Source organism: Barbus barbus, assembly GCF_936440315.1.
Source record: "Barbus barbus genome assembly, chromosome: 36".
Classification (NCBI taxonomy): domain Eukaryota; kingdom Metazoa; phylum Chordata; class Actinopteri; order Cypriniformes; family Cyprinidae; genus Barbus; species Barbus barbus.
This window is the reverse complement of record NC_136714.1, coordinates 1,150,895-1,175,601: the sequence shown is the minus strand read 5'-3', so window position 1 is coordinate 1,175,601 and position 24,707 is coordinate 1,150,895. Positions and strand designations below refer to the sequence as shown.

General features: G+C 37.0%; 1 protein-coding gene across 3 annotated transcripts in view; it reads right to left on the bottom strand.

Annotated features, from left to right (window-relative positions):
* Positions 1–2,352: 2,352 nt before the first annotated feature.
* The window catches only part of LOC306856203 (SH3 and PX domain-containing protein 2B-like), a 39,424-nt gene continuing 17,069 nt past the window's right edge, over positions 2,353–24,707 (bottom strand). The window contains exons 4-15 of one of the 3 annotated variants that reach the window (XM_079395308.1): positions 21,864–21,940; positions 14,229–14,320; positions 12,299–12,324; positions 12,057–12,092; positions 9,946–10,080; positions 8,847–8,948; positions 6,007–6,124; positions 5,741–5,928; positions 5,118–5,164; positions 4,605–4,730; positions 3,067–4,497; positions 2,353–2,474 (exon numbers count right to left, since the gene is read on the bottom strand). In XM_079395308.1, the coding sequence (XP_079251434.1) occupies positions 3,067–4,497; positions 4,605–4,730; positions 5,118–5,164; positions 5,741–5,928; positions 6,007–6,124; positions 8,847–8,948; positions 9,946–10,080; positions 12,057–12,092; positions 12,299–12,324; positions 14,229–14,320; positions 21,864–21,940 (2,378 nt within the window). In that variant the 3' untranslated portion in view covers positions 2,353–2,474. Of the gene's footprint in view, positions 2,475–2,994; positions 4,498–4,604; positions 4,731–5,117; positions 5,165–5,740; positions 5,929–6,006; positions 6,125–8,846; positions 8,949–9,945; positions 10,081–12,056; positions 12,093–12,298; positions 12,325–14,228; positions 14,321–21,863; positions 21,941–24,707 lie in introns of those variants that run through there. The other 2 variants (XM_079395307.1, XM_079395309.1) reach the window with 2 other exon arrangements.

Genomic DNA, 24,707 nt, shown 5'->3' with positions numbered 1-24,707 from the left:
CTTTTGGTTTTGATCATTTTCTTTGAGGACTTATGGAATTGCTGTTTTAGTTCAAAACAGGAAAATTGTGTCCTCGATTGCTCACCCTCATGTTGATCCAAAGCTGAACGAGTTTCTATCTTCTGCTGAACAATAAAATATATTTTGAAGAAGCAGTTGACTTGATGTTTGTTCTTCTGTTGAACACAAGATATTTTAATGAATGTTGACGGTAGCCGTTGACTTTGCAGTGAAAAAATACTATGGAAGTCGATGGCTACCGTCAACATTCATTAAAATATCTTGTGTTCAACAGAAGAACAAACATCATACAGGTTTGTATCAACAAGAGGGTGAATCAATTATGGCAATTGACTTTAATTTATTAATTTTTTTGCCAGATTTAATAAAGTCTCAATTCCACCTGTGGTATATTTGAAGAAAACGTAGCGCCACCTACAGTTCAAAGTAAGTGAGTTTGATTTTATGCTTTTTTTAATCTCACTTTATTCAACATAGTTCTGATCCACAAATTTGATTTAATTGAAAGTTAATTATGAATGAAAGCACTGTCTGTATTACTGTTTTTGTTACTTTTAGTTGCTGGTGTCCTGTAGCACAGGAAACACTTCATTTGTGCTCAAAATGAGCCTGAAATGCAAAATAAAAAGCCTAATTTAGAGAAAGTAAAGATCAACTTCCAAAAGCACAAACATAGAAATGAATAATATTTGAAAAAGCTAGTTAGTGTGATTTTTGATCAGTTGTATTAAAACCATTTAGGGTCAATTTGACCCACATATATCATCATAATCATCATTTAAATATTCCCGCTTTACATTTATGAAATCTGGTCATATTGTGGCTGCGGTGTCAGTCAAGAGTTACTCAATATTATTTACAGAAGCTTTTTCTAAAAATCAATATGACCCTCTCACACAGCTGTGATTCATCTGAAACCACAAAGAAAACTCTTCCTGGTGTCATATTACTCAATGAAAAAATAAATTAATAAATAAACTCAAAGTCTGCTCCCCTTTCTGAGCTCTGCTGCTCTCTGCTGGCCATTCATCACTGCTCAACAAAAACAACCGCTGGAAAATATGACTCTTTAACCTTTAAGCAGGAATTCAAACCAGATGTATTCATAATTTCATATTTTGATCCTGCTATTTAACCAAATATCATTATTTAGAAAGTTGTGTTTTCAGATGCATCAGTGAAGTAGGCAGAATTTTATTTTTGGTCAGGCCTGGGCAAAAGTGAGCGGCCACCAGTAACTAATGGATGAGTTGGGCTCAATGTTCAGGTCATTTCAGTCTTCTTTTCTTTGATCCTATTGGAAATTGTCTGGAGCACAAAAGCAGTCATAAGTAGCAAGGTTTGGAGCCATAGCCAAAAATACATTGCATTAAAAATTATGTTTCCATAAATTCTATAAGGAAATAAATTAACCAGAAACCTCAAGAAAGACAATTGTATAAATGGAGGACAAAAAAAGTGTACTGTTTAACTCTCACTTTCAGTTTAATACCAGTATAAATGAAATTGCTCAAAATAATAATAACAATAACATTTTGACTATTTGAAATGTTTATTTGATTTACATTAAGAAAAAGTTAAGTCAAAACCTGAAATACTACGAACAAAACATCACAGAAATGCTTAAAAATTACAAACCAACAGGTTACCCATGTCATCTTGCCTTTGTTCCTTTTTATCTGATTTGAGTTTCAACTTTTTTTTTCATACTTGTAGCATTTACCCTCTTCTCTCTATTATCCTTCATATTATTTTTTTCTCAATCTTTTTTTTTTTTTTTGCAAAACTTCTCAACTTCAAAAACACCTTCCATTATCCTTTCCAAACTCAGGCACTTGCATTTGTTGCACATTTTTTAATAGATGGAGTGCTTTTATGAATGCATTTCATAGCAACTAGGAGCAGATGACCATAGAGCAAAATGAGCATATTTTCAGTGCTCCTGGTATTGTCAGATCAGACTGGGCACATACTTAACACTGTTTTCTGATAAATGAATGGAAAACAAAACGGTCAAAAAAGACAAGAAATATTTCAGTAACATAATAAACCACATTTTCAAATGTAGTGTTAAAAATAAACATGTTTATCAAATGTATGCTTGAAACCAGTCAAGCATGAATGTTAAAACATTTGACAATGATTGTAAAATATCTAAGCACCTTTGTAAGTGATATGAAAATACTTTGTTTGGGCAATACTGACATAATATCATGGCTGATCTGAGGTATTCTGTTATTCGCTAATGTATGATTGGTACTGCAAAAGGGGCTGCTTTTTTAAATCAATGTTTGCTAGAACTTTCCTGTGACGGAAATCATCTGTGAAAATTAAACTAGAAATGGGTGCCACTGTTCTGTAAACCTTAAGGCCATGTGTTTGTTTCCCGTTTCTCGTCGTTCCACACCTTCCCTTTACTCATCAGTTCTGCAGTGTAGACTTCTACGCAAAGTCTATTAAAAAATTATGTAGATAAATAAACAACATGATTTGTAGAGTCTTGTAGTGTTAGAACAAGAAAGCAGACCAATTTCTGTAAACTAAAAGCTTCGAAATGGAAATCTAGCATTAGGAAGCTAGTTTAACAAGTCCTCCAGGCTTTGCCATGTAAGCTCAAGCCTTCTACTTGTACAGATTCATAGTGTGCGTAATATTGAATCTGCTGATAGACACTGCTCAGACATCACATTTTGCATAATCTACGGCAAAAGCACAGAGCGCTGTGCATATTATATTGAGGCACAATATCATGGAGGCTGCAAAAAGTCATTAATATATTGCTAGTCACTTAAACCTTCAGCGATACATATAAGGTTGGATTAATATAAGAATAGGCAAGAGCCTTGATGTTCAGTGCTAACATATGAAAGCACACATGATTTTCCCCAAAAGGGAAAAGAGATACAAAAAAGCAAGCAAACAAATTATTATGGCCTATTTGAACTTGCAAAGGATGGAATGTCATTTAAAAATAAAAAGGTACCCATAAATAAAGCATAAAGGTTAATTAAATAAGTTTACTTTAGGCAGCCGTGTCAAGAGTACCTAAGGTTTCTTGGTAAGGTAATTGGAAGGGATCCAGCCCTCCATCACTGGCCCATCGCTCACATATTTACAAAACCACCAGCCGCTGCCACTTCGCTCCAGAACTTCGAAAACAGCGCCCTCTTTAAAGCCAGGCGTCTGCTCGTCTCCTTCAAAGTCCGCCACAGCTAAGAACAGCTCCTCCTTGGCAGGCTCCTTGATAAGAGGTGGGAGTTTGTCTTTCGGAGGCCCTGGCTTTTCTGTCTTAACGGGGGGCTTTGGTGGCACGGGTATTTTGGCCTTGGGCTCCTCCTTCTCCTTTGGCTTCGTTTTGGGTGGTGGGGGTCTGCTCTGAGGGGGGACGGCCGGCTTGGCTTCTGGCAAGTCTTTTTTGGGAGCTTTGGTGTCTGGCTCAGAACTCTTCTTTGGTGGAGGAGGTCTTCTAGGAGCCACAGAAGGCCTCTGGGGAAGCTCTTTTGGTGCTGTTGTTGGTGGTGGTGGTTTAGTTGTTTCTGATGGGTCATGGCCGTTTTGTTGTTTATTGGGGGATTTTGACTCTTCGTTTGTTCTGCCATTATTCGGGGGAGTATCGCTCTGCTGGTTGGGATCACTCGAGTTGCCGCTGAGCTCTGGAGGTTTAGATGGACGAAGCTTACTCCGAAGGTTTGTGATGTCCAGCTCATTCTTGGCCACTGGCTCTGGTTTGGCTGCAGGGGCGGGCTTTGGTCTGACCACTGGTTTCGGCTTGAGGAACGGAGCTGGGCTGGCCAAATCCGGCTTCTCTTCTGGCAAATCTGCTTTGGGTTTGGGAGGCTGCTTCGCCACATGCTTTAGGTTTATCTTTTTCACCTCCTTGGCCAAGATGTTGTGGCCACACTCCAAGCCCATCTCATTGCGCAGGTGGAGTTGCTTGTTCTTCTCCTCCTTCTTTATCTCTGGGGGTTTGTCTGGTTTGACAGGAGCTGCTTTTGGAGTCACCAATGGGATGATGACCCCTGGGGCTGGTGGTTTGGGTGGGAGAGGTTTAGAAAGGTCTGCTTTGGGTTTGTCCTCCAGTTCCAGGCTCTTGTTGATGGATTCTCTCCTTGGCGGTAAAGCTGGCTTCTCTTCAGCTGTGGGGGAGGATGGAGGAGGAGCTAAGGGCCCTGAAAAATGAGAGCTGCCTTTAACTGCATTGGGCTTCCATTCTCTCAGCTTGGAACGGGTGGAGAAATCAGAGTTGGATGAAGGTTCGTCTGGTAGAGGTTTGGACCAACTATTCTCAGAGTTGGTATTATTGCTTGAGGTATCATCAAGCTTCAGTTGACCCATCTCACCAAGAAGTGGGGCCAAAAAGTTAGGCCTAGAGGCATTGCTGGTTTTCTTGTATTTATCAATGAATGTGATTGGAGCCCAACCTTCTTTATCATCGATCTGAATGTACCACCAGCCACTAGAGTTCTTCTCAATGACCTGGGAGTACAAGATGCGAGGTAAATGTCGAGATGCATGTGGAATATCCAGATGTGTTCAAAATAGTCAAAAATGAAAGCCGAAGTTTTGTCTGCTGTTATACTCACTTCAACTTTCAATCCTGCCTGGAAGCTAATGCCATCTGGGATGGTCGTCTGAAAGTCAGCTATGGTGTAATACTCCTCCTCTACTTGTGGGGGCACTGGAGGTTTGGGCAGATTCACTCCTCGTGGCTAGAATAAGAGAGGCCAAGAGTTAGGATGTCAAAATCTTGGGTGCTTCTCAATCCTCTAATTGTTTCTTCCTCGTTTCTCTATCCTCCAATCAATCAAACTCAGCCATCTTGAAGGGCATCTCAATTCTCTAAATCAGGGGCTCTAAACTCTGGCTTCAAGGTCCACTTTCCTGCAGAGCTTAGCTCCAACCCTAATCGAACACACCTGAACAAGCTTCAGGATTACTAGAAAGTCACTGGCAGCCGAGTTTGATCAAGTTTGGAGCCAAACTCCACAGGAAAGTACTTGACGAAATAAAAAATGAGAAGCACCTCCCTGTAGAACCTTGAAGAAAGAAAGAATTATAAATATTTGAGATGCAATTGTAAATGATCACACCCTTACTATTGTAAGATCCCGGCGTGGTGGAGGTCTCTGTCGCGCTCCTGCTTCTGCAGAAGAGAAAAGGGCAGAATTTAGAGGACCACAATCTTTTGGCTGTTACTGTTAGGGCTTGCCAATGTAGATCATCTGCATATTTATTTAATGCTGGATACCTTTCCTGATGCAACCCAGGACTGAGAGTGCACTACAATCAAGCATGTAAATGGGGCTAATCAGGCCATTATATTTTTTGAATGACACAACTAGGGATGCATAAGTAATATTTTTACCTCAGCTTCACTTTGGTGCCCTGATAACTTTTTTGGGGATTATTTAGCAATAATGACTGCCTATTTGAGAAATCTTTAGTTCAGTAACCAGAGCCTAAAATTAACACTCACCAAGCACCAAATGTGAGTAAAAATAGTTGTTGGCGAGTGTGTTAAACTGTGCCAATCACCAGTTGGCCAGTAACATTCTTATGAATTCCAGTGCAATGTTTACAGCATAACCGAGGAAACACTGTATCACTGCTGTTTCATGAGCGCCACCTAGTGTCAGAGAGGGAATTTGCGTTCTCATGCAGCATTTTTTCACAAAGCTAAATTCAGACCTATTCATAAATGACACTAATTTTTGCTTACTGCGCTTGCTTTCTGGAAATGGTGAAAATCGGTCACGCTGGTTTTCCTTGTTGGCATTCTGCTGTTTGCAAGCCACATCTAGGTCATTAGTGCTGGCATGACCTGGACCGCCTGCAGCCATCTTCTGACTGAGGATATCAGCCTTCTTCAGATAGGACGCCGGGGCCCAGCCCTCTTTTCCTTGGTATCTATGGGGGTAAAGGTGACAATGCTCTAAGAAAATGCCTGTTAAGTATTTTTCTGAGGACATTTGCCTTTGATTTTACCTGATCTTCCACCAGCCTTCCAAGTTTTTCTGAATGACCTCAACAGTCATGCCTCTCTCCAAATCTATTTCATCTTGATCACGTGCAGAATATGGATAGATCACAGTGTACTTTTCCTCTGAGGATACGAAAGGGATATTTGAAAAGTTAAGTGCCGTTCATGAATAACGTCCAACCACTACAGCCCATTTACCACTTATGTTTTCTTTAGAAAACGCACAAAAATGTATACAAATACAATAATGTTCCACTATAGCTTGACAACCAGAAAATGTCCAATTGCTTGAAAAAACAAAAAAACAAAATTACATAAATTTTAGAAGATTCATTGAGCTTATAATGCTTTCATTGTTTTGCCAAAATAGTTGAAAATATGCAGTGGTAAATTGGTAGTTTCACATTTTTCACTTATTTTACAGTAAATGGCTGCTTGTAATCTGCATTTCCTCTCTGTTTTGAGTTTTCTGATGAATAGCAGATGAAGGAGGGTGGGGAGGATCTGATCAGAGACTCAAAGTATTGACAGCATAAGCACATCTGCTGGGAAGACTGATTATTTTCACATGCTACCAACAAAATCACAATCTAAACATGGCATGACCACACCAAGTTTGATAGTTTCTCTCTAATCATAGATACTATTTTTTGTTTTTATTTCTTCACAGCTTTTCATACTTCCTATCTATGATCTCATATATTTTGGTCGTTCTGTACAAAACTGAACAAAATAAACGCAGAGTGAAACTGTGGTATGTTAATTATATCAGAAATAAATCGGAATGACCCATACTTTAACAGAGTCAACAAGCTATATGTTATAAGGTATTAATTTGAGCTACATGTCAAAGTTTAATATTTGGACTTAAGGATATGAACATCTAACATGCATGAGCAAAAGTAATATTATGCATTGAGTAATATGGTAATATTATTTCATGAATATTATTAATGAAAGTTATTTATGAAGCGTTCTGTGAATGTCCTTGCATGATTATGTAAACATACTGGTGATTTAAACCAGTTAATTAAAACAAACTGTGCAAAAGAATCAGTTCACAGAAAAGAATAGGATTTCCCTGCTCGCCTGAGGCTCTGGATTACAGGTAATGATGTTATAAATAATGTTCTTGCACAGACCGATCGTTTCGCTTCATAAGACCTCAATATATCGCCAGGTACAGTATTAATTATATATCGTCGGGTATTCATTTTGTGTTGCCTCTATATGTTTTTTTTATTCTCAAAGATGGACCGCCACTGACTTGGATTTTATGAATCACCAAGCACCACTGATTCAGCTAAACATGTTCTTTACTGTTCTACTAAAGAAAGTCACCTACATCCAGGATGGCCTGAGGGTGAGTAAATTAACAGCAAATGTTCATTTTTGGGTTAACTATCCCTTTAGTTTGTTTAAATTGTGATTGTGTTTGACATTTATATTTACAGAGTTTTCATGACAAGTCATGCATCAATCAACACCATGTAATTCACAGAGGCATGAGTTATTTCATGTGCCTCGGCAATTCCTTTTGCAAACCAGAAATTAAAAGTAAAATGAAAGTTGTTTAAAAAAAACAAATGGCACCATTGTTACAATTCCCTGATTCATGCTGTGGTCAGTTCTACAAGACTTACAGGTTGCAGCGCATGCACCACATGCAGGGGTCACACATGCATGCGTCACAATAGAGGGATAAAGTGCTGTGCTCTCCACCTTGGCCAAAGCCTGTGCTGAACAGATCCCCTAAAGTACGCCGGCGACCAACGTGCCTCGGCAGAGACCAGAATCTCCGGCACACTCCAGCAGAGAGCAAGCAGACACATGTGAAAACCTTCAGGTCACATCTCTTTATACTGGATATGATGGTCTACCAAATATCTACTCTTTGCCATATAGTGCAGAACTGAACTCGCATTTGAAGAACTGACTCTAACCTTCCCATCTCTCTTTCTGAGTAACATCTGAGCAATACTGTCTTTCTAAAACCTCCGGTGAAGTGTGCAATTTTTGTGCTACTAAACAAAACTGCAAAAACAGGCTTATTTGTACTTATGTGATGCTAGGGAGTTAAAATGTTCTGCATGTTTTCTGCCTGGTGTGTTCTTGTTAGGGTGTTTGCTTATTAACCCAATTAACGCTGAGTCTTTATGGCTCAGCAAGGTTCACCGTATACTGTATTTTTCACACAAAAATGTCAGATTTCTCATCATCTTCATATAATGTAAGTGTACAGGACATGGGAATTAATTTTAATTTCAAGTAATTAAACTGATTTTCGGAGCTTATTAGCAGATATTTGTTCCACTTTCATTTTGACCAGTTTCTCAGAAAACAAGACTTCTCAAGTCAATGTATCTTGATTTAATAATCTTTAGACATTTGCATTGAAAAACAAGACAAATACTGAGAAAGAACATCACCCTTTGCAGTGTGATCAGAAGGTAGAGTTATGTCAGTTTTCTTTTGTTTGGAAAAAGCACTATTCAAACCCTGAGCTGTTTTTTTTTTTTTTTTTCGTAAAATGAATGAAAAGTAATGGAAATATGTTGGAAGTTGTATTTCCAGACTTTGAAGCATTTGAATTTCAAACAGAGAAATGTTGTGAAAGTGCCACAAAAAGAGTTTAAACTCTTGACAACCCAAGAATGACTGACTTCTAGTTGTCATTCTTATAGTTTCTGGATATTAAACTAGGAATGAGCATTCAAAAACAATTACAAACTTCACCTGTAGAGATCCCAAATCTGAATAAACAGGAGGTTTTTTGTTGTTGCAGACATTTGATTCCAGTAAGACTGATGATGAGGAACATTTGATGACAAGCAGGACTCTTTACCTTCTTCTGCTGGGAGTGAGAAATCATCAGGGTCATCCTGAGCTTCCAGACATGTGGCTGGCACCCAACCCTGAGCGTCCTCAGTGCTGACAAACCACCAACCTGAGAAATCAGACAGATTTTTTTCCAATTTAATCACTATATAATACAAGTTGTGAAAATTGCTTAATATTATCTCTACTTTGGTTCTTCAAAGATACTGCACAAACCACGAGAGCCAACGTTTCATGAGCTGTGCTCGTCAGTGTCAACATGTTTGAGATGAACAATCAAATCAAAGTAGACGGGCCTTACTGTTCAGAGGCCATAAAGTGTGAGATATGAAGTAACTGAAATTAACATTTAATATTTTATAGATGACATGTATATATTAAACAACTGACAGATACTGTATAATCAGGGATGTAAACTAACCTTTGTCTAATTTAGCCTTTTTTGCCTATAGGTTATGATTTATGTGATTTGCTTAATTGGTAATTGTCAATATGATGAGACAAGAAACATTAACAGAGCTGTTTTTGCACATACTATGAATGAAATTAATAAACTAATAATTATTTAGTTTTCCTGGTAGCCTTCAATTCAATCACAAAATGATTCATAAAACATATACATAAAATATAAGTTGACTGACAGATGAAAATAAAAAGCACTGGGGCTTTTCACTGTTTATATGACTCCGCTTGTCTGTGTTTGCATGTTTCAGGGACTTCAGTGCAACTTGCATCATTTAGCCAGCAGGTGGCGACTGTCTTTATGAGTGAGCAATTAAAAAAAATTATAATAATAAATGTGAAAAGGTTAATTGCAGCTTTTTCACTCACAATTCTGTTTTTCCTCAGAACTGCGAGTTTATATCACAGTTCTGATTTATAACATGCGAGTCAAGTCAGAATTGCGAGATATAAACTGGCAATTGCAAGAAAAAAAATGCTAAGTTACGAGATACAAACTCACGTTTGCAAGAAAACAGTCAGAATTGCACGTTTCTATACAGCAATTCTGACTTTATATATGCCGCTGATTTAACAGATTTGGATGAATTATATGGGCTGGATAAATTAATTGGCTGACAGACAGTAACAGCGAAGGCTCCTACCGGACTCGTTCTTCTCGATGACCTCCACCACCTGCCCCACGTACAGACTGATCTCAGAGCTCTCCTGCTTCTCGTAGTCGGTGACGGCCACGTACTGGTCCAGCGGCAGCGGGTCCGCTGAGGACGAGTCTCCTCCTGGAGGGACAGAGGGGACAGCTATGGACAACTCTCCTGGTGTCCCAGCACCACCACAGGAGAAGAAAGAAGCAAACGTGATCGGGAAAGATCAAAGCTGGAAAGCCAGAGTTTTTAGAGCTGAGAGTCTTGCAAGGAAACAAACCCACACCAAATCAGCAACACTGCTAACATGGAATAATTATTAAATGGCTCATTTTAACGGCTTTCTAGACAAAAAATGTCTTGATTATACTGCAAAGCACATTTACTAGAGGCCAAAACAATATAATTGACGGTACGGAGAACACCAGTGCAGTGCATGAAGATTAGTTTGGTGATTCGTACAAAATCATTGAAGCAGATACTACCTGTGCTTCTGCTGAACTGATTTGCCCATTTCTGTGAATGATTTCATGAAGTTCTCTCAAAAACATCTAATATGCACATCTTATGTGTTTGTTTACACATTAAAGTGATATTACACCCAAAAAGGGTGTTTCCCTTATTTACTCACACTCATGTCGTACCAAACCCAAAAGACTTTTGTTCATCCTCAAAACACAAATGTGACCCTGGACCACAAAACCAGTCATCAGGGTCATAATATTGCCATTGATGTATGGTTTGTTATGATAGCACAATATTTGGCTGAGATACAACTATTTGAAAATCTGGAATCTGAGGGTGCAAAAAAAATCTAAATATTAAGAAAATCACCTTTAAAGTTGTTCAAATTAAGTTTTGATATATTTACGGTAGGAAATTTACAAAATATCTTCATGGAACATGATCTTAACTAAATATCCTAAAGATTTTTGGCATAAAAGAAAAATGGATAATTTTGATCCATACAATATATTGTTGGCTATTGCTACAAATATACCTGTGCTACTCATGATTTCAGGGTCACAAATTAAGATTTTTAATGACACCTGAGAAACTTCCATCCCTCCATTGACAGTCCATGCGAACAACACTTTGACTATTCAAAAAGTTCATAAAAACATCATTAAATTAATATTCAGAAGAGCTCAAATGTGTGCACTTGCACGTTTGAGCTTCTGTTGACCATATTTTACAAGCACTGTGTATATGCATAGGCCAATGTTTATACGACAATACTTTTTTATTAAATCTGTTCATCGAGTAAAGTGATTGTGTCTCTTTGGAAGACATTTTTATTAACTTTTTGAATCAATGAAGTTTTAGTTGTGTAAACTTGAATGAAAGGTCAGAAATCTCTCAGGTTTCATAAAAAAATATATATTTTTATTTTTTTTTGTAGAATGGAAGAAGAAACAACATAAAGGTGAGTAAATGTAAATCTAATCTAAAGCATCCTGTTTACTGCAGACAAAATTAACCAATTCTAATTATTTTGAAATCATTCACAGATGAAGTGTCATTTCTACTGAATTCAACACAAAAGCTGCACATCGTCTAAAGCATTTACAATTTCTAATGACTAAATAAATCACAGAAATTATTATAAAAATCGTGATTGTAATCACATTTCAGTCACAAGGTTGAAGAGAGCATAATTAATTCATAAGAGCACAGAAAACACCAGTCATGCACTTCAATCAAATGTGTTCCTATATTTTCAGTACTAAAACATTTCAGTACTACATAGAAGCACTACTTTGCATCTCACAAAGCATGTCGAATTATGCACATTTTAACTCCAAATTAGTTTTTGAATGTATTTGTTGTAGGTGCTGCACTCTTATACCTTGTGAAGAAAAAGTAAGCATTAACTGCTGCTTTATTGCTAAAGCACTCCTGCTATACAGGAACACTATTACCATACATACTAGTTGCTAAACTATCTGCTAAAAGGTCCTCCGGTAAACCACCACCACACCGCCATGCACATCACACAGGAACGGAGCACAAAGCTTAGCCCTTGCCCACCTAAGAAACGCCCTGCAGCGGAAGGGCCGCACTTCGAGGGCACACACACAGAGCATGGCTAAGCAAGTATCTGTTACTACCTCTCTTTCGGAAAGAAGTCACTCGCTCCACAATGCCTGATGAGGGAACATGAATGAGAGCAGGAGTGAGGGCGAAGGTGGAAAAGTTCAGGTAACAAAGGAATGAAAGCATCCACAGTAAAGGGTGCGGAATGAAATATTTATGAAGTGCACAGTCAGCAGAGGGCACACTAACCACAGTCAATTACAACTCTCAAATCCAACTGAGGCACGGCACTTTCTCACAAACATCCTTTCCTTACCTGATTTCTTTTTTCCACTGGGTTCCCTGTAAATGAAGATAGGCAAGTTAGACATTCATGCTCTTGGTAACATTTAATTTTTTTCTAAATGTAAAGACAGTTTTAGAACCATGACACGCTACTATTGTTTTATTTCAGTATCATCTATAAACTTATAATTTTTGTTATTATTATTTTTTGCATTTTAAATTTAGTCAAAGTTTTAGTAATTAGTTTGTTTTATATTTGTTTTTTATTTACTTTTTTCTTGTATGTCTATATAGTTTTAAAAATATATTATTTATTATTAATAAAAAAATAAAAAAAAAACACACACACACACACACACACACACACACACACAGGCCACTTTATTAGGTACACCTTGCTAGTACCGGGTTGGACCCCCTTATGCCTTCAGAAATGCCTTAATTCTTCGTGGCACAGATTCAACAAGGTGTTGGAAACATTCCTCAGAGATTTTGGTCCATATTGAGATGATAGCATCACGCAGTTGCTGCAGATTTGTCGGCTGCACATCCATGATGAGAATCTCCCGTTCCACCACATCCCAAAGGTGCTCTATTGGATTGAGATCTGCTGACTGGAGGCCATTTGAGTAAAGTGAACTCATTGTCATGTTCAAGAAACCAGTCTGAGATGATTTGAGCTTTGTGTCATGGTGCATTATCCTGCTGGAAGTAGTCATCAGAAGATGGGTACACTGTAGTCATAAAGGGATGGACATGGTCAGCAACAATACTCAGGTAGCTGTGGCGTTTAAACAATGCTCAATTGGTATTAAGGGGCCCAAAGTGTGCCAAGAAAATATTCCCCACACCATTACACCACCACCACCAGCCTGAACCATTGAGACAAGACAGGATGGATCCATGCTTTCATGTTCTTTACACCAAATTCTGAGTAGGGCTGCCACTAACAATTTAAAAAAATCGGCTAGTCGCGACGAATCGTGACAGCCCTAATTCTGACCTTACCGTCTGAATGTCGCAGCAGAAATCGAGACTCATCAGACCAGGCAACGTTTTTTCAATCTTCTATTGTCCAGTTTTGGTGAGTCTGTGTGAATTGTAGCCTCTGTTTCCTGTTCTTAGCTGACAGGAGCGGCACCCGGTGTGGTCTTCTGCTGCTGTAGCCCATCTGCTTCAGGGTTCGACGTCTTGTGTGTTCAGAGATGGTATTCTGCATACCTTGGTTGTAACGAGTGGTTATTTGAGTTACTGTTGCCTTTCTATCATCTCTAACCAGTCTGCCCATTCTCCTCTGACCTCTGACATCAACAACCATTCCACGTTCAAAGTCACTTAAATCCCCTTTCTTCCCCGTTCTGATGCTCGGTTTGAACTTCAGCAAGTCGTCTTCACCACATCTAGAGTTGCTGCTATGTGATTGGCTGATTAGCAATTTGTGTTACCAAGCAATTGAACAGATGTACCAAATAAAGTGTCTGGTGAGTGTGTGTATATATATATATATATATATATATATATTCAGACTGTAATAGTAGACTGTGTATTAGTATAATTAGTAATATATATATATTTTTTTTGTATTTTATTTGTATTTATTTTTTTCATTTCAGTTAATGTTTATTTTATTTTATTTCAAGCGAACGTGCTGTTATATTATAATATTGCATTTACTTATTATGATTTTAACCATACAATATAAATTGGTGTTTATACATGACAATATTATAAACTGTTTACATTTTTTATTTTTTCAAAAAAAATCCTAATTGTTGATTTGGTGAGCTGTAAAGGCTAGTGGCTATTTATTTAGATTTTTTTATCTATTGATTTATTAATCAACCCCTCAATAAAAATTAAGCCTCATTAAGTTATCGGTGTCACTTTGACTGATTTTGAATGTATGTGTGTGTGTGTGTGTGTGTGTGTGTGTGTGTGTGTGTCATGGAGTGTAAACGTACTCTTTTGGTGGGTTCAGATCTTCAGGACGCGTCTCAAAGAACACACGAACCTCCTCGCATTGGGAAATATACACTGGCAGCTGGATCAGGGCCTGAGGGGAAAATATACATAATTACTGGCTAATGTGACACATTCAGAAGCGGAAGTTGTTGATAAATTAGTCATTCAATTTCAGAAAAAAATATGAAGTTTAAATTATAATCTGTTTCTTCTACACAAATCTAAAAAACATTTTACCGCCTAAATGCTTTCTTTATAGCATAGCATGCAAAAGTCACATAAAAACAGAGACACATTTACACTAAACAGCAACTGGAAGTCATGCATTTCTTTAGTTTTTATTCTCATGATTTGTTTTAACGCAGAACACTCTTAAATGTATAATCAGGAATCTCAACGCTGTGCTTTCATATCAGGGCATGACATGAGGGCAGATGGGCTGTGTGTTACTCTGCACTGATGGCAAGCTGTTTCTGCTTTATCAGCTGCACTTCAGATCCAGTCCCACATCTAGAAATGCTACATGTGCCTCCTGCCTGACAGAAGATGCTTTTTGTCATTATATATTTTGGCAGAGGAGCTTTAATTTAATAAAGCTGAGTGCTGCTTCAGTGTCCTTCAGACGGACGTCCCTCTGAGTTATGACGGCTGACCTGACTGGAATATTAAAATTCACACGCTCGGACGCATCTGCTTAAGGTGCCCTTTTCTAACCTGGCTTTTAAACAGAGCCTGGGCCAATTTTTCACAATTACTCTTGCAATCACACATTTGCCCAATGCTCAATTTTCTAAATGAAAAGGGTTTTGAATGGCAAAAACATGCTTGTTTTATTAAGATACAGGACGAGGCTGATGACCGGTCTAACTCTCAGCTTTAGTTTGCATGGAGATTGGATGGATATGGATCTTATTCATGTCGGTTTCCATGGAGATCACGGATGTGCACAGACTGATGCCCCCCCAGGGTTCAGTACCTGACCTCCTGCTCATTAGCATTCCCTGAAGACACTGGTGTATGGAGGCCAATTATAGTAAATGCACTCTGTTGGGTGGGTGCATTACCTTGATTGTTTTGTGTGTGTGTATGCGGGAGAGAGACAGAGATGAATGTTTGTCTATATCGCCACAGAAGGGCATGCACTATGTTCATAAAAGAACATGTTATTGTTCACTATACAGTACATACTATTTAAATAACACCAAATTCTGCAAGTGGCATCCAGTTGTGTCTTTTAAGTTTAATCCTATGAAGCCTACTATATTATATTTGATATAAGTCTATAAGTGATCAACATGATCAAAACTTGTCTGATTGATAGTACACGTCTGAAAGTAAATGGGTAACATTTTAGATTAGGCAACACTGTTCACTACATTAGCATGCATATTACTAGCATATTGACTGTTTATTAGACTGTGTATTAGTAACAGATATTAATGCATGATTATATTCTAGATCCCTCAATCCAACCCAATATCTAAACACAACTATTATACAATTATCTTACTATCAATAAACAGCAAATTAAGAGTTTAACCATGAATATGTGCTCCCTAATCTAATGTGTTACCAGTAAAGATAAGAATAACTTTTTTACTTGATTATTCATAAATCATTTTTCTTTTGAGGAACGTTTATTTGTTCATCTTTCAACCATCATTGCATTGCATTATATATTTTGCCCCCACAATAACAGATTTGATCATAAAACTAAGCATTTAAATATAATTTCACCATATTACTGTAAGTATAGTGTAGTATACATATTATTGGGAGATATCGAGTCACAACTTTTATTCATATATTTTACGTAAGTATCTGCTATACTGTTAAAAAGATCTCATTGAATTACATTACAAGCATCTTATGTTTGGCCATGAATATTAGAATCTGCACCAAATTGCATATATCTTTGCTCAATTTTGCTCAGTATAACCTCCATATTTTCCTTTATCATACTATATGAGCCATAAAGCCGAATTTATCTCAACAAATCAATTTATACTCAAAAAATAAAAAAACATGTGTCAAACTATTTATGTGTATGTCTGTCTGCATGTTTGTTTGTTCAATAAACCGGTCCATTTCATTAGATTTTTATGACTTCTTTCATATGTCAGGCTTAATGGTTATTTTCATGCAAGACCAAAGAAATTCTTTAAAATAAATAAATATTTTGTGACCAACATGAGAGATGTGCACATTGCATTTGTGGGAAACATCCATGTTTTTGTTTTCCTAACATGTTCACTCTTTAAAATAAATAAATACATAAAATAGAGATTTTTTTTTTTTTTTTAAGTAATTGCTAATATGCCTGATTTTCAAGCCAAAATAACCTCTGGAGTACTATTGGTTTCCATTTACCCAACAAAACAAATCTCTTAACAGCACTTCTGACCTTTCACCTCAATTAATATAGATCTGCTCCAGCATTTAAACATCAGCTGACGCTTATTAACTCACTGCTGTAATGCACATGACTGCCGTATGTAACTGTATCAGGCGGTGGATCACGTGACCTCCACTGTCTGCATGACATCATAAATCAACAACGCTCAGTGAAAATCAATGGCTTGAGCATCATGAAAGATCACCCTGCAGAGTCTAGTCCTCTTTGGACCTCATGGATGCGTTTGTGTGAATGATACATTGAATATTATATTGTGTCTCTCTGTTATAGTGATTTTTATTTTGAAAAGCAAAAATATCAATTTTACTATACAGCATTTTGATATTATTTGGAAACTTGGCTTAATAATCGATTAGCAACTGGACTGAAAGGATAAACCCTGCATCCAAATATGACTACTTAAATACATAGTAGAATGTGCAATGTTGAAAAGACTATGTCTCAATTCATAGTATTCAAATATAGCAAATTCCAGCCATGGGATAAAAAATATAAAAAGGTAATTGCAACTTTTTATATCTGACTTTTTTTCCCCTCTTTTCCCAGAATTGTGAGATATCATACATTATTCTAACATTGTAACATGTGATTGCAAGCATTTATCATGAGAACAAAAGCCAGAACTGGGAGATAAAAAGTCACAATGAACTTTTCTGTTTTTTTCAAAGGTGGAAACTTGAGAAATTTGCCTATTTGTTGCTTCAGTTTACATTTAAACATTTAATGTTAAATTAAGGCTATATTGAAAGTGATCAAAACAAGCCACTGGAATCAGTTATTTGGGGTCCAAATAAAACGGTCCAAAAGAATTCATTAGAATCATTCATAAATCACACTGCAGTGGTTGAACTATAGGTTTATATAGTTTACATATACATTTATGTTTTTGCTGTCATTCTGTATATTTCGTAGCACTAAAGAGGAAATACTGTGAAACAATGAAATGATGTTATTTAAAACAAGCCTACATCCAGTGTAGCATCATGTCTTCTAACCAACACAGGCCAGCACTGATTCATCAGCTGATGATGACACAGCTTGTTTACAGTAGATGTCCGGGAAGTGAGGAGTGCTTTGATTTACTGGAACTGAATTATTACTTTTAGATGTTTTTGGAGAATCTTAGTCAAAAGAGTTGAAATCCTCCTTCACAGATCATGACCGCTCACACAGGCACCCTCAAAAAAAAAAAAAACACTTGAAGCAACATTTTGAAAAGCAGTTTCCTTTAGAAACAGCCCTTTAAAAAGTCAACAAAAAGCCATGATGTGCTGACGAAGGCTAACTCAGCGCAGCTCCAAACCCCTGCCCTAAAGCAGACATTGTGCTGCCAAGTGCGGATTCCTGGCTTGTTTCCCCTCTTAACCCTTCCACCAAAAGCCTGACAGTTACTTAAGACGGAACAGTCTTTTATGTTAAGGAAATTCAATTCACAGCGCAGACCACCATAGAAAAACTGGCTTGAAGCAGTAGAATTTATACATGATCTCTCTGAAGTTAACCTGCTTCTGCTTCCCACTCTCAAGTTCTTATAAAAGCTGAGTTTGCTGAAGGTACATTATCATTTCAAAAGGATTTTTTTTTTTTAAAGATACTTTTATTCATCAAGGTTGCATTCAATATATAAAAAAACGACAGTAAAGACTTTTTAAATGCTACGAAATATTTCTATTTCAGAAAAATGCTGTTCTTGCAAACATTTTTGTTCATCAAAGAATCCTGAAACATGACACTGTATTGAGGCTTCCACATTTGTGACCCTGGACCACAAAACCAGTCAAGGGTCAATTTTTCAAAATTGAGATCTCTACATCACATGAAAGCTGAATAAATCATATTTCCATTGATGTATGGTTTGTTAGGACAGGACAATATTTGTCTGAGATACAACTATTAGAAAATCTGGAATCTGAGGGTGCAAAAAAATCTAAATATTGAGAAAATCTCCTTTAAAGTTGTTCAAATGAAGTTCTTAGCAATGCATATTACTAATCAAAAATGAAGTTTTGATATATTTACAGCAGGAAATTCACTAAATATCTTGATGGAACATGATCTTAATATCCTCATGATTTTTGGCATAAAAGAACAATTGATAATTTTGACCCAAACAATTTACAGCTATTGCTACAAATATACCCCAGCGGCTTAAGATTTAAATTTATTTTTTTACATTGAAAATAAAAAGCAATAATATATATGTTTCTTAAGCAGCAAATCAGTATATTATTATGATTTCTGAAGATCATGTGACACTGAAGACTGGAGTAATGATGCTGAAAATACAGCTTTGATCACAGAAATAAATTTGACTGTACTAAAGTATAAAAACACAACATGTATTTAGGATACAAACAAAGTTCACATACTTGTTTCTCTGGAAAACAACACTAGAGCCAGTTATTCTGCTTTGAAATGTGTTCCATGCCAGAACTGCTTAGTGCTGCATCTCATGTCACCGATGAGAAGAGGAAGAGGTGGTTGTTGCTGGTTGAAATCGCGAAATGGCCTCAAACAATTAGTAAATAAACTGCAGAATGTTATGTTCTCTAATACACACACAAATCAAATGCATTTAAACAGCGCTGGCCGAGCTTGTGGCGCCAGGGCTCAAAGTCCAAAGCGTGAGGAGAATCTGCTCTAAAACACTGCTACTTGTCATTTGCACAGTAATATTTTTATATTTTTTTAAAAACATGTGACAATGTGATGCGTGCGACAAACATCCCCTAAATTCGTAATGAGAATCATTTAAATACCTGCATGCTGTTGTCAACAAAAAGAAGCACTGGGGTCTTCCTGCAGGTTTCAGCCAAAATAAAATCTAACAAAAAGCAGCTACTGCCATCAATATTCATAAATGTTATTATTGTAATTTTACTGTTGTTTTGTAAAATAAAAAAAGACAATAATATTGATCATAATTACCCTACAACAGCTCTATACATGTATTATAACATTCACATTAGCGTTTAAATTGGGATCTGTAATATATTCTAATGTTCTGTTTTTAACAGGAGTCTCTTTTGCTCAGCAAGGCTGCATTTATTCATATATATGATTCAAGAAGGGGGTCTCAAAAATGGCCAAATATATTATTTTAGTAACTTATTAATTGTAAGTTAAATTGTGCTTTGTTGGTATAATGTCTGATAGAATGTTAAAAAATATTCAGTGTTAAGTAAATATTTTTACATTTTTAAGTTTTGTAATTGATTTTTTATTTTTTTTTTATAAGCAGGACAAAACAGTAAAAAGCACATTTTGGCTATTTATTTATCCAATTGTGAAAAAAAAAAAAAAAGGCAAAATAGGCCTACATGGGGAAAAAAATGCAAAAAAACGTGTTCAGTGTTTTATTTTGTTCGGCTTCGGCCAAGAATTTTAATTTTGGTGCATCCCTATTACATACTTCACTTTTAAAATGAATTGAAATAAAAAAAACATTTATTTTAAATTGTAATAATATTTCACAATATTGCTTGCAGCCTTGGTGAACATAAGTATTTAAAAAAATAAAATAAAATTGTACTGACCCCAAACTTTTGAACGGTGATGTAGATGTAGATGTCAAAGACCATTTATCAAAGAACTCTTAGGTTTTTCCTCTTTTATCTTATTATTCGCTAGAAATCTCCCCATTCACTGTAGATAAACTCTCAAATATAAAACTCCACTTTCACATATTCAAAGTTCACGAGATGTGAATATTTCTGCTGTTTGAGGCCACTGATGTCAAATCTTACACACCACCTCCATATATTGCACTTACATGAGATCTGAGAGCTACAGCAGACTACTGAACGATATTTATGGTGCTTCATGTTCTTTTCTACTGGAAAAGAGCAGCTTGGACATTCTGCTAAATTTCTCCTTTTGTGTTTAACTGGACAAAAACGGTCATAAGCTTCGGGGGTGACATGAGTAAAGGATAAACGGATGCTTATGTAGGGTGACTTTTGCAGCATGGACTGGGCTGGGTTTTGAAATATTATAAATAAAAATATTGAATAGTGTTCATTTTAGCGGTGAATAGTCAAAGATTTGATGCTTTGATAGGAGGAGCCTGATTTGACTCCCAATCTCACAGTTGAATATTCGCGGGGTGTTATAATTATGCCATTTTGGCTATATGGGGGTGCTCAAATATCTGATTTCACATTGAACTACCCGTTTTCTCCCAATAAGTTAATATACAGCCTATTGAGATTTTGCTGTAAATACGAATCTGAAAAGAAAAAAGCTTTAAATTAATATTTTAACGTGCGTGAATAAATCCAACCACCCCTGTAGATTTAAGTTTCACTTTCAATAATCCGTGTCCGACAGAGGAGCATCTTGGCAGCAGGGAATTAAATCTTATATTCAAGACTCAAACTAACACAGGCAGAGTGAAAGACTGGATTTATTCAATCGGGTAAGGTACAGGTGATTTCAAAACACTTCAGTCGGTTTATATATATATATTGTGTATATATTATTTATCTCGTATAAGATGCGTTTGGTTGAGACAAACAACAATGCAGAATATTAATAACTATGACTGGGACTGTCATATTCATAACATTATAATGAGAACCATTATAATAAAAGGCTGTGAATTTTTAGAGTTTATTTGCCGTGTTTCTGCACGTTGTTGTGTGAAGAACGCATCCACAAAGGAGTTCATTCAGAGTCATGACGTGTGCATTCGGGGCATTTTGTGCAGACAGCCTATAAGTGGTAATATTAACGTTATGTTGTATAAATAACGAAGCGTTGATTAATAGCCTGCTATCGAATGCTTTATTCCACTGGTGATCTTCGGCGCGCGCAGCTCAAACAGAAATGCAGAACATTAATAACTTCGGTCATATACATGACGTTATAATGAGAGCACTGTTGTATGTTGTGAATTCTTTGGGTTTTGCTGACGTTTAATGTTAACTATCTTTTAATCAAAACATAAAACATTATTTTTGTATCTGCGAGGCGTCCGTTACACATTTCCCTTGAGTGTTAACGTCAGTAATTATGACTGTCCAGTGTCTGACTTGACTCGTTGAAATGTATTTTGCCCCGCCCCCAAACATATGATTCGACTATCAGTCGACTATCGGCAAGATTAAAGAATTCTTATTAGCCTATGAAAATCCTTAGTCGGGGACACCCCTAGTTCAAATGAATGCTAGCGACAGGTGAGATGGTTGTTGTGTGTGCCGTCTGTTTTCTAACTTACCCTACAGTACTCATTAATGGGCTTCAGTCGTTTCATGGCCACGTCTCGGATGTGGCTTCTTCTGAAGAGAATCTTGCCTGTGAGGAAATAAAGACGATCATCACAAACACACCCTGCATTCGCCAGCATCTTCATTCTCAAATTCATCAGCACTCTTTACAGGGTTTGAAAGGCAATTTAGGGACACTTTTGGGAATGTCCCTTCATGCTGGAAGACCACAAGCATGACACTTGCCCAAACAAAGACTGTGGGCCTAAAACAATACCAAGAAATGAACACAAATGAGCCTCTTAAGTTTAATAACTCATATCCTGTTGAACTAAAACCATATACTGTGGTCCATTTTAGCTGAAAGAAGTCAAATATAAAGTGAAACGTGGGAAAACATCGAGACTATCCCACCCAAAGCCCCAGGTCATGTTTTTTTTAGCAACGGCACATTCAGAAAAATGAGGTTGAAAAACACTTTGGTGTGTGTGAGATGTGTAAATGTGTTGGGTTAATGCCCATGTATTTACAACAAACCCTGTTCACACTGTATTAACTGCCACATCAAGTGATCAGGAAAGACAGATAACGGTTCACACCTGGCATTAACATGTGCTTCCTGTGATCAGATCTTCAGGTGAGGGACTTTTTAACCGTGTAAACAGGTTACACCACTAAGAAATGCAAGAAACCGCAAAAGTGTTATGCATTATTTTTTATCTAAATTAATCTCTCAACTGAAGCAATTATCGTTAAATTGGAATTTAAACTGACTGAAGGTCTGTTCACAGCAAGACAAATATCTGATGCAATAAACATTTTCATTTGAATGAACAGCTGTTAATGCATCTGTTCAGACAGACACTTGCATTTCTTTTAATGTAAATCTTTGAATGAAGCTAGCCAACTGAAAGCTGCATAGCGCTGATATGCAGTGCCTGTTCATGTGCTGGGACCATGCTGTTTGGTTTCCAGTTTCCTCTGCTGGTTTTGCAGTCATTTCATAGCTTTATTTGTGTTTGGTTACCCATGATAGTCTCCCCAGGTGTTTCTCGTTACCCAGTCAGCATTTTTTTCACATTTTGTTATGTTGCGTTATGATGTTAAACTGCTTTAAATTACTCTTTTTTTTGCACATAAATCTACACAACTACTCACCATAATGAAAAAGCAAAAACCGGATTTATCACAACTTTACAAATGTATTAAAAAGGAAACACTGAAACAATGACATTGCACAACTCTTCATACCCTTAACTCAAAACTTAGTTAAGCATTTTGGCAACAATTAAAGCCTCAGGTCTTTTTCGGTATGATGCAAAAAGCTTTGCACATCTGCATTTGTTTTTTTTTTGCCATCCTTCTCTTTAGATCATCTCGAGCTCTGTCAGGTTGGCTGGGGACCATGGGTGGACAGTCATTGATAGGTTTCTCCAAAGCTGTCTGATTGGCTCCAAGTCCCAGCTGTGGCTGGGCCACTCGAGGATGTTCATAGAGTCGTCCCTAAGCCACTCTCGCACTGTCTTGGCTGTGTGCGGAGGGTGATTGTCATGTTGGAAGGTGAACTTTCAGCTCAGTCTGAGGTTCTGAGCGCTCTGAACCAGGTTTTCATTAAGGATATCTCTGTATTTAACTGCATTCAGCTTTCCGTCTTCTCTGATCACTTCCACCATGCTTCACCGCTGGGATGGTGTTATGCAGGTGATAAGCAGTGCTTGGTTTCCCTCAGACACAAATAAGTAATTGAGGTTCATCAGACCAAATAATCTTTTTTTTCATAGTCTGAGAGTTATTATTGTGTATTTTTGTAAATTCCAACCATGGTTTCATGCATCTTTACTGAGGAGAAGCTTGAGTTTGGTCACTTGCCATCATGGAGCTCAACCAGTGTGACCATCAGTGTCTTGATCACCTCTCTAACCAAGACCTTTCTCCTTCGATTGCTCGGTTTTGCAAGGAGGCTAGATCTAGGAAGAGTCCTGATTGTTTCAAACTTCATCCATTAAGGATTATGGAGGCCAAATGCTCCTGTGAACCTTCAACACATCAGAATTTTTTTGTAGTCTTCCCCAGATCTGTCTCAACACAATCCTGTCTCTAAGCTCTGCAGGCCATTCCTTTGAACTCATGGCTTAGTTTTTGCTCTGACATCCATTTCAGCTGTTAAACTTTATATAGACAGGTGTGTGTGCTCCTTTCCAAATCGTGTCCAATCAACTGAATTTACCACAGGTTAACTCCAGTCGGAGTATAGAAACATCTCAAAGACGATCCAGTAAAACTGGAATGCTCCTGATCTTAAATTTCAAGTGTCAACGCAAAGGGTATGAAGACTTGTGCAATGCCATTTTATCAGTGTTTCCTTTGTAATAAATTTGCAAAGTTGTGATAAATCCGGTTTGTGCTTTGTCATTATGGTGAGTGGGGTGTAGATTTATGTGAGAAAAAAGTAAATTTATAGCAGTTTAACATAACGCACCATAACAAAATGTGAAAAAAATTAAGGGGTATAAAGACTTTCTACAGGCACTGTGTGTGTGTGTGTGTGAGATACACACATACATACACACACACACATATATATTTACATGTTCCCGGTCTTTACTGTATATCCTGGTTTCTTGTTCTGGGTTTGATTTATTATAAATTAATGCTACAAATTAATACTGTAGTGATTTTCAATTACCGGCACTTTTGACTAATTACATTTTATTCATAAACTTTTAGCGCTGAAGTGCCGAAGAGAGAAATTTGACAAAAATCTGACTTTTCTTTAACTTCCTGTCTATATTAATGAAGAAAAATGGGACTTTTTAACAGTGTGAAGTTTAGAAATGTAATTAATTTAAATATTT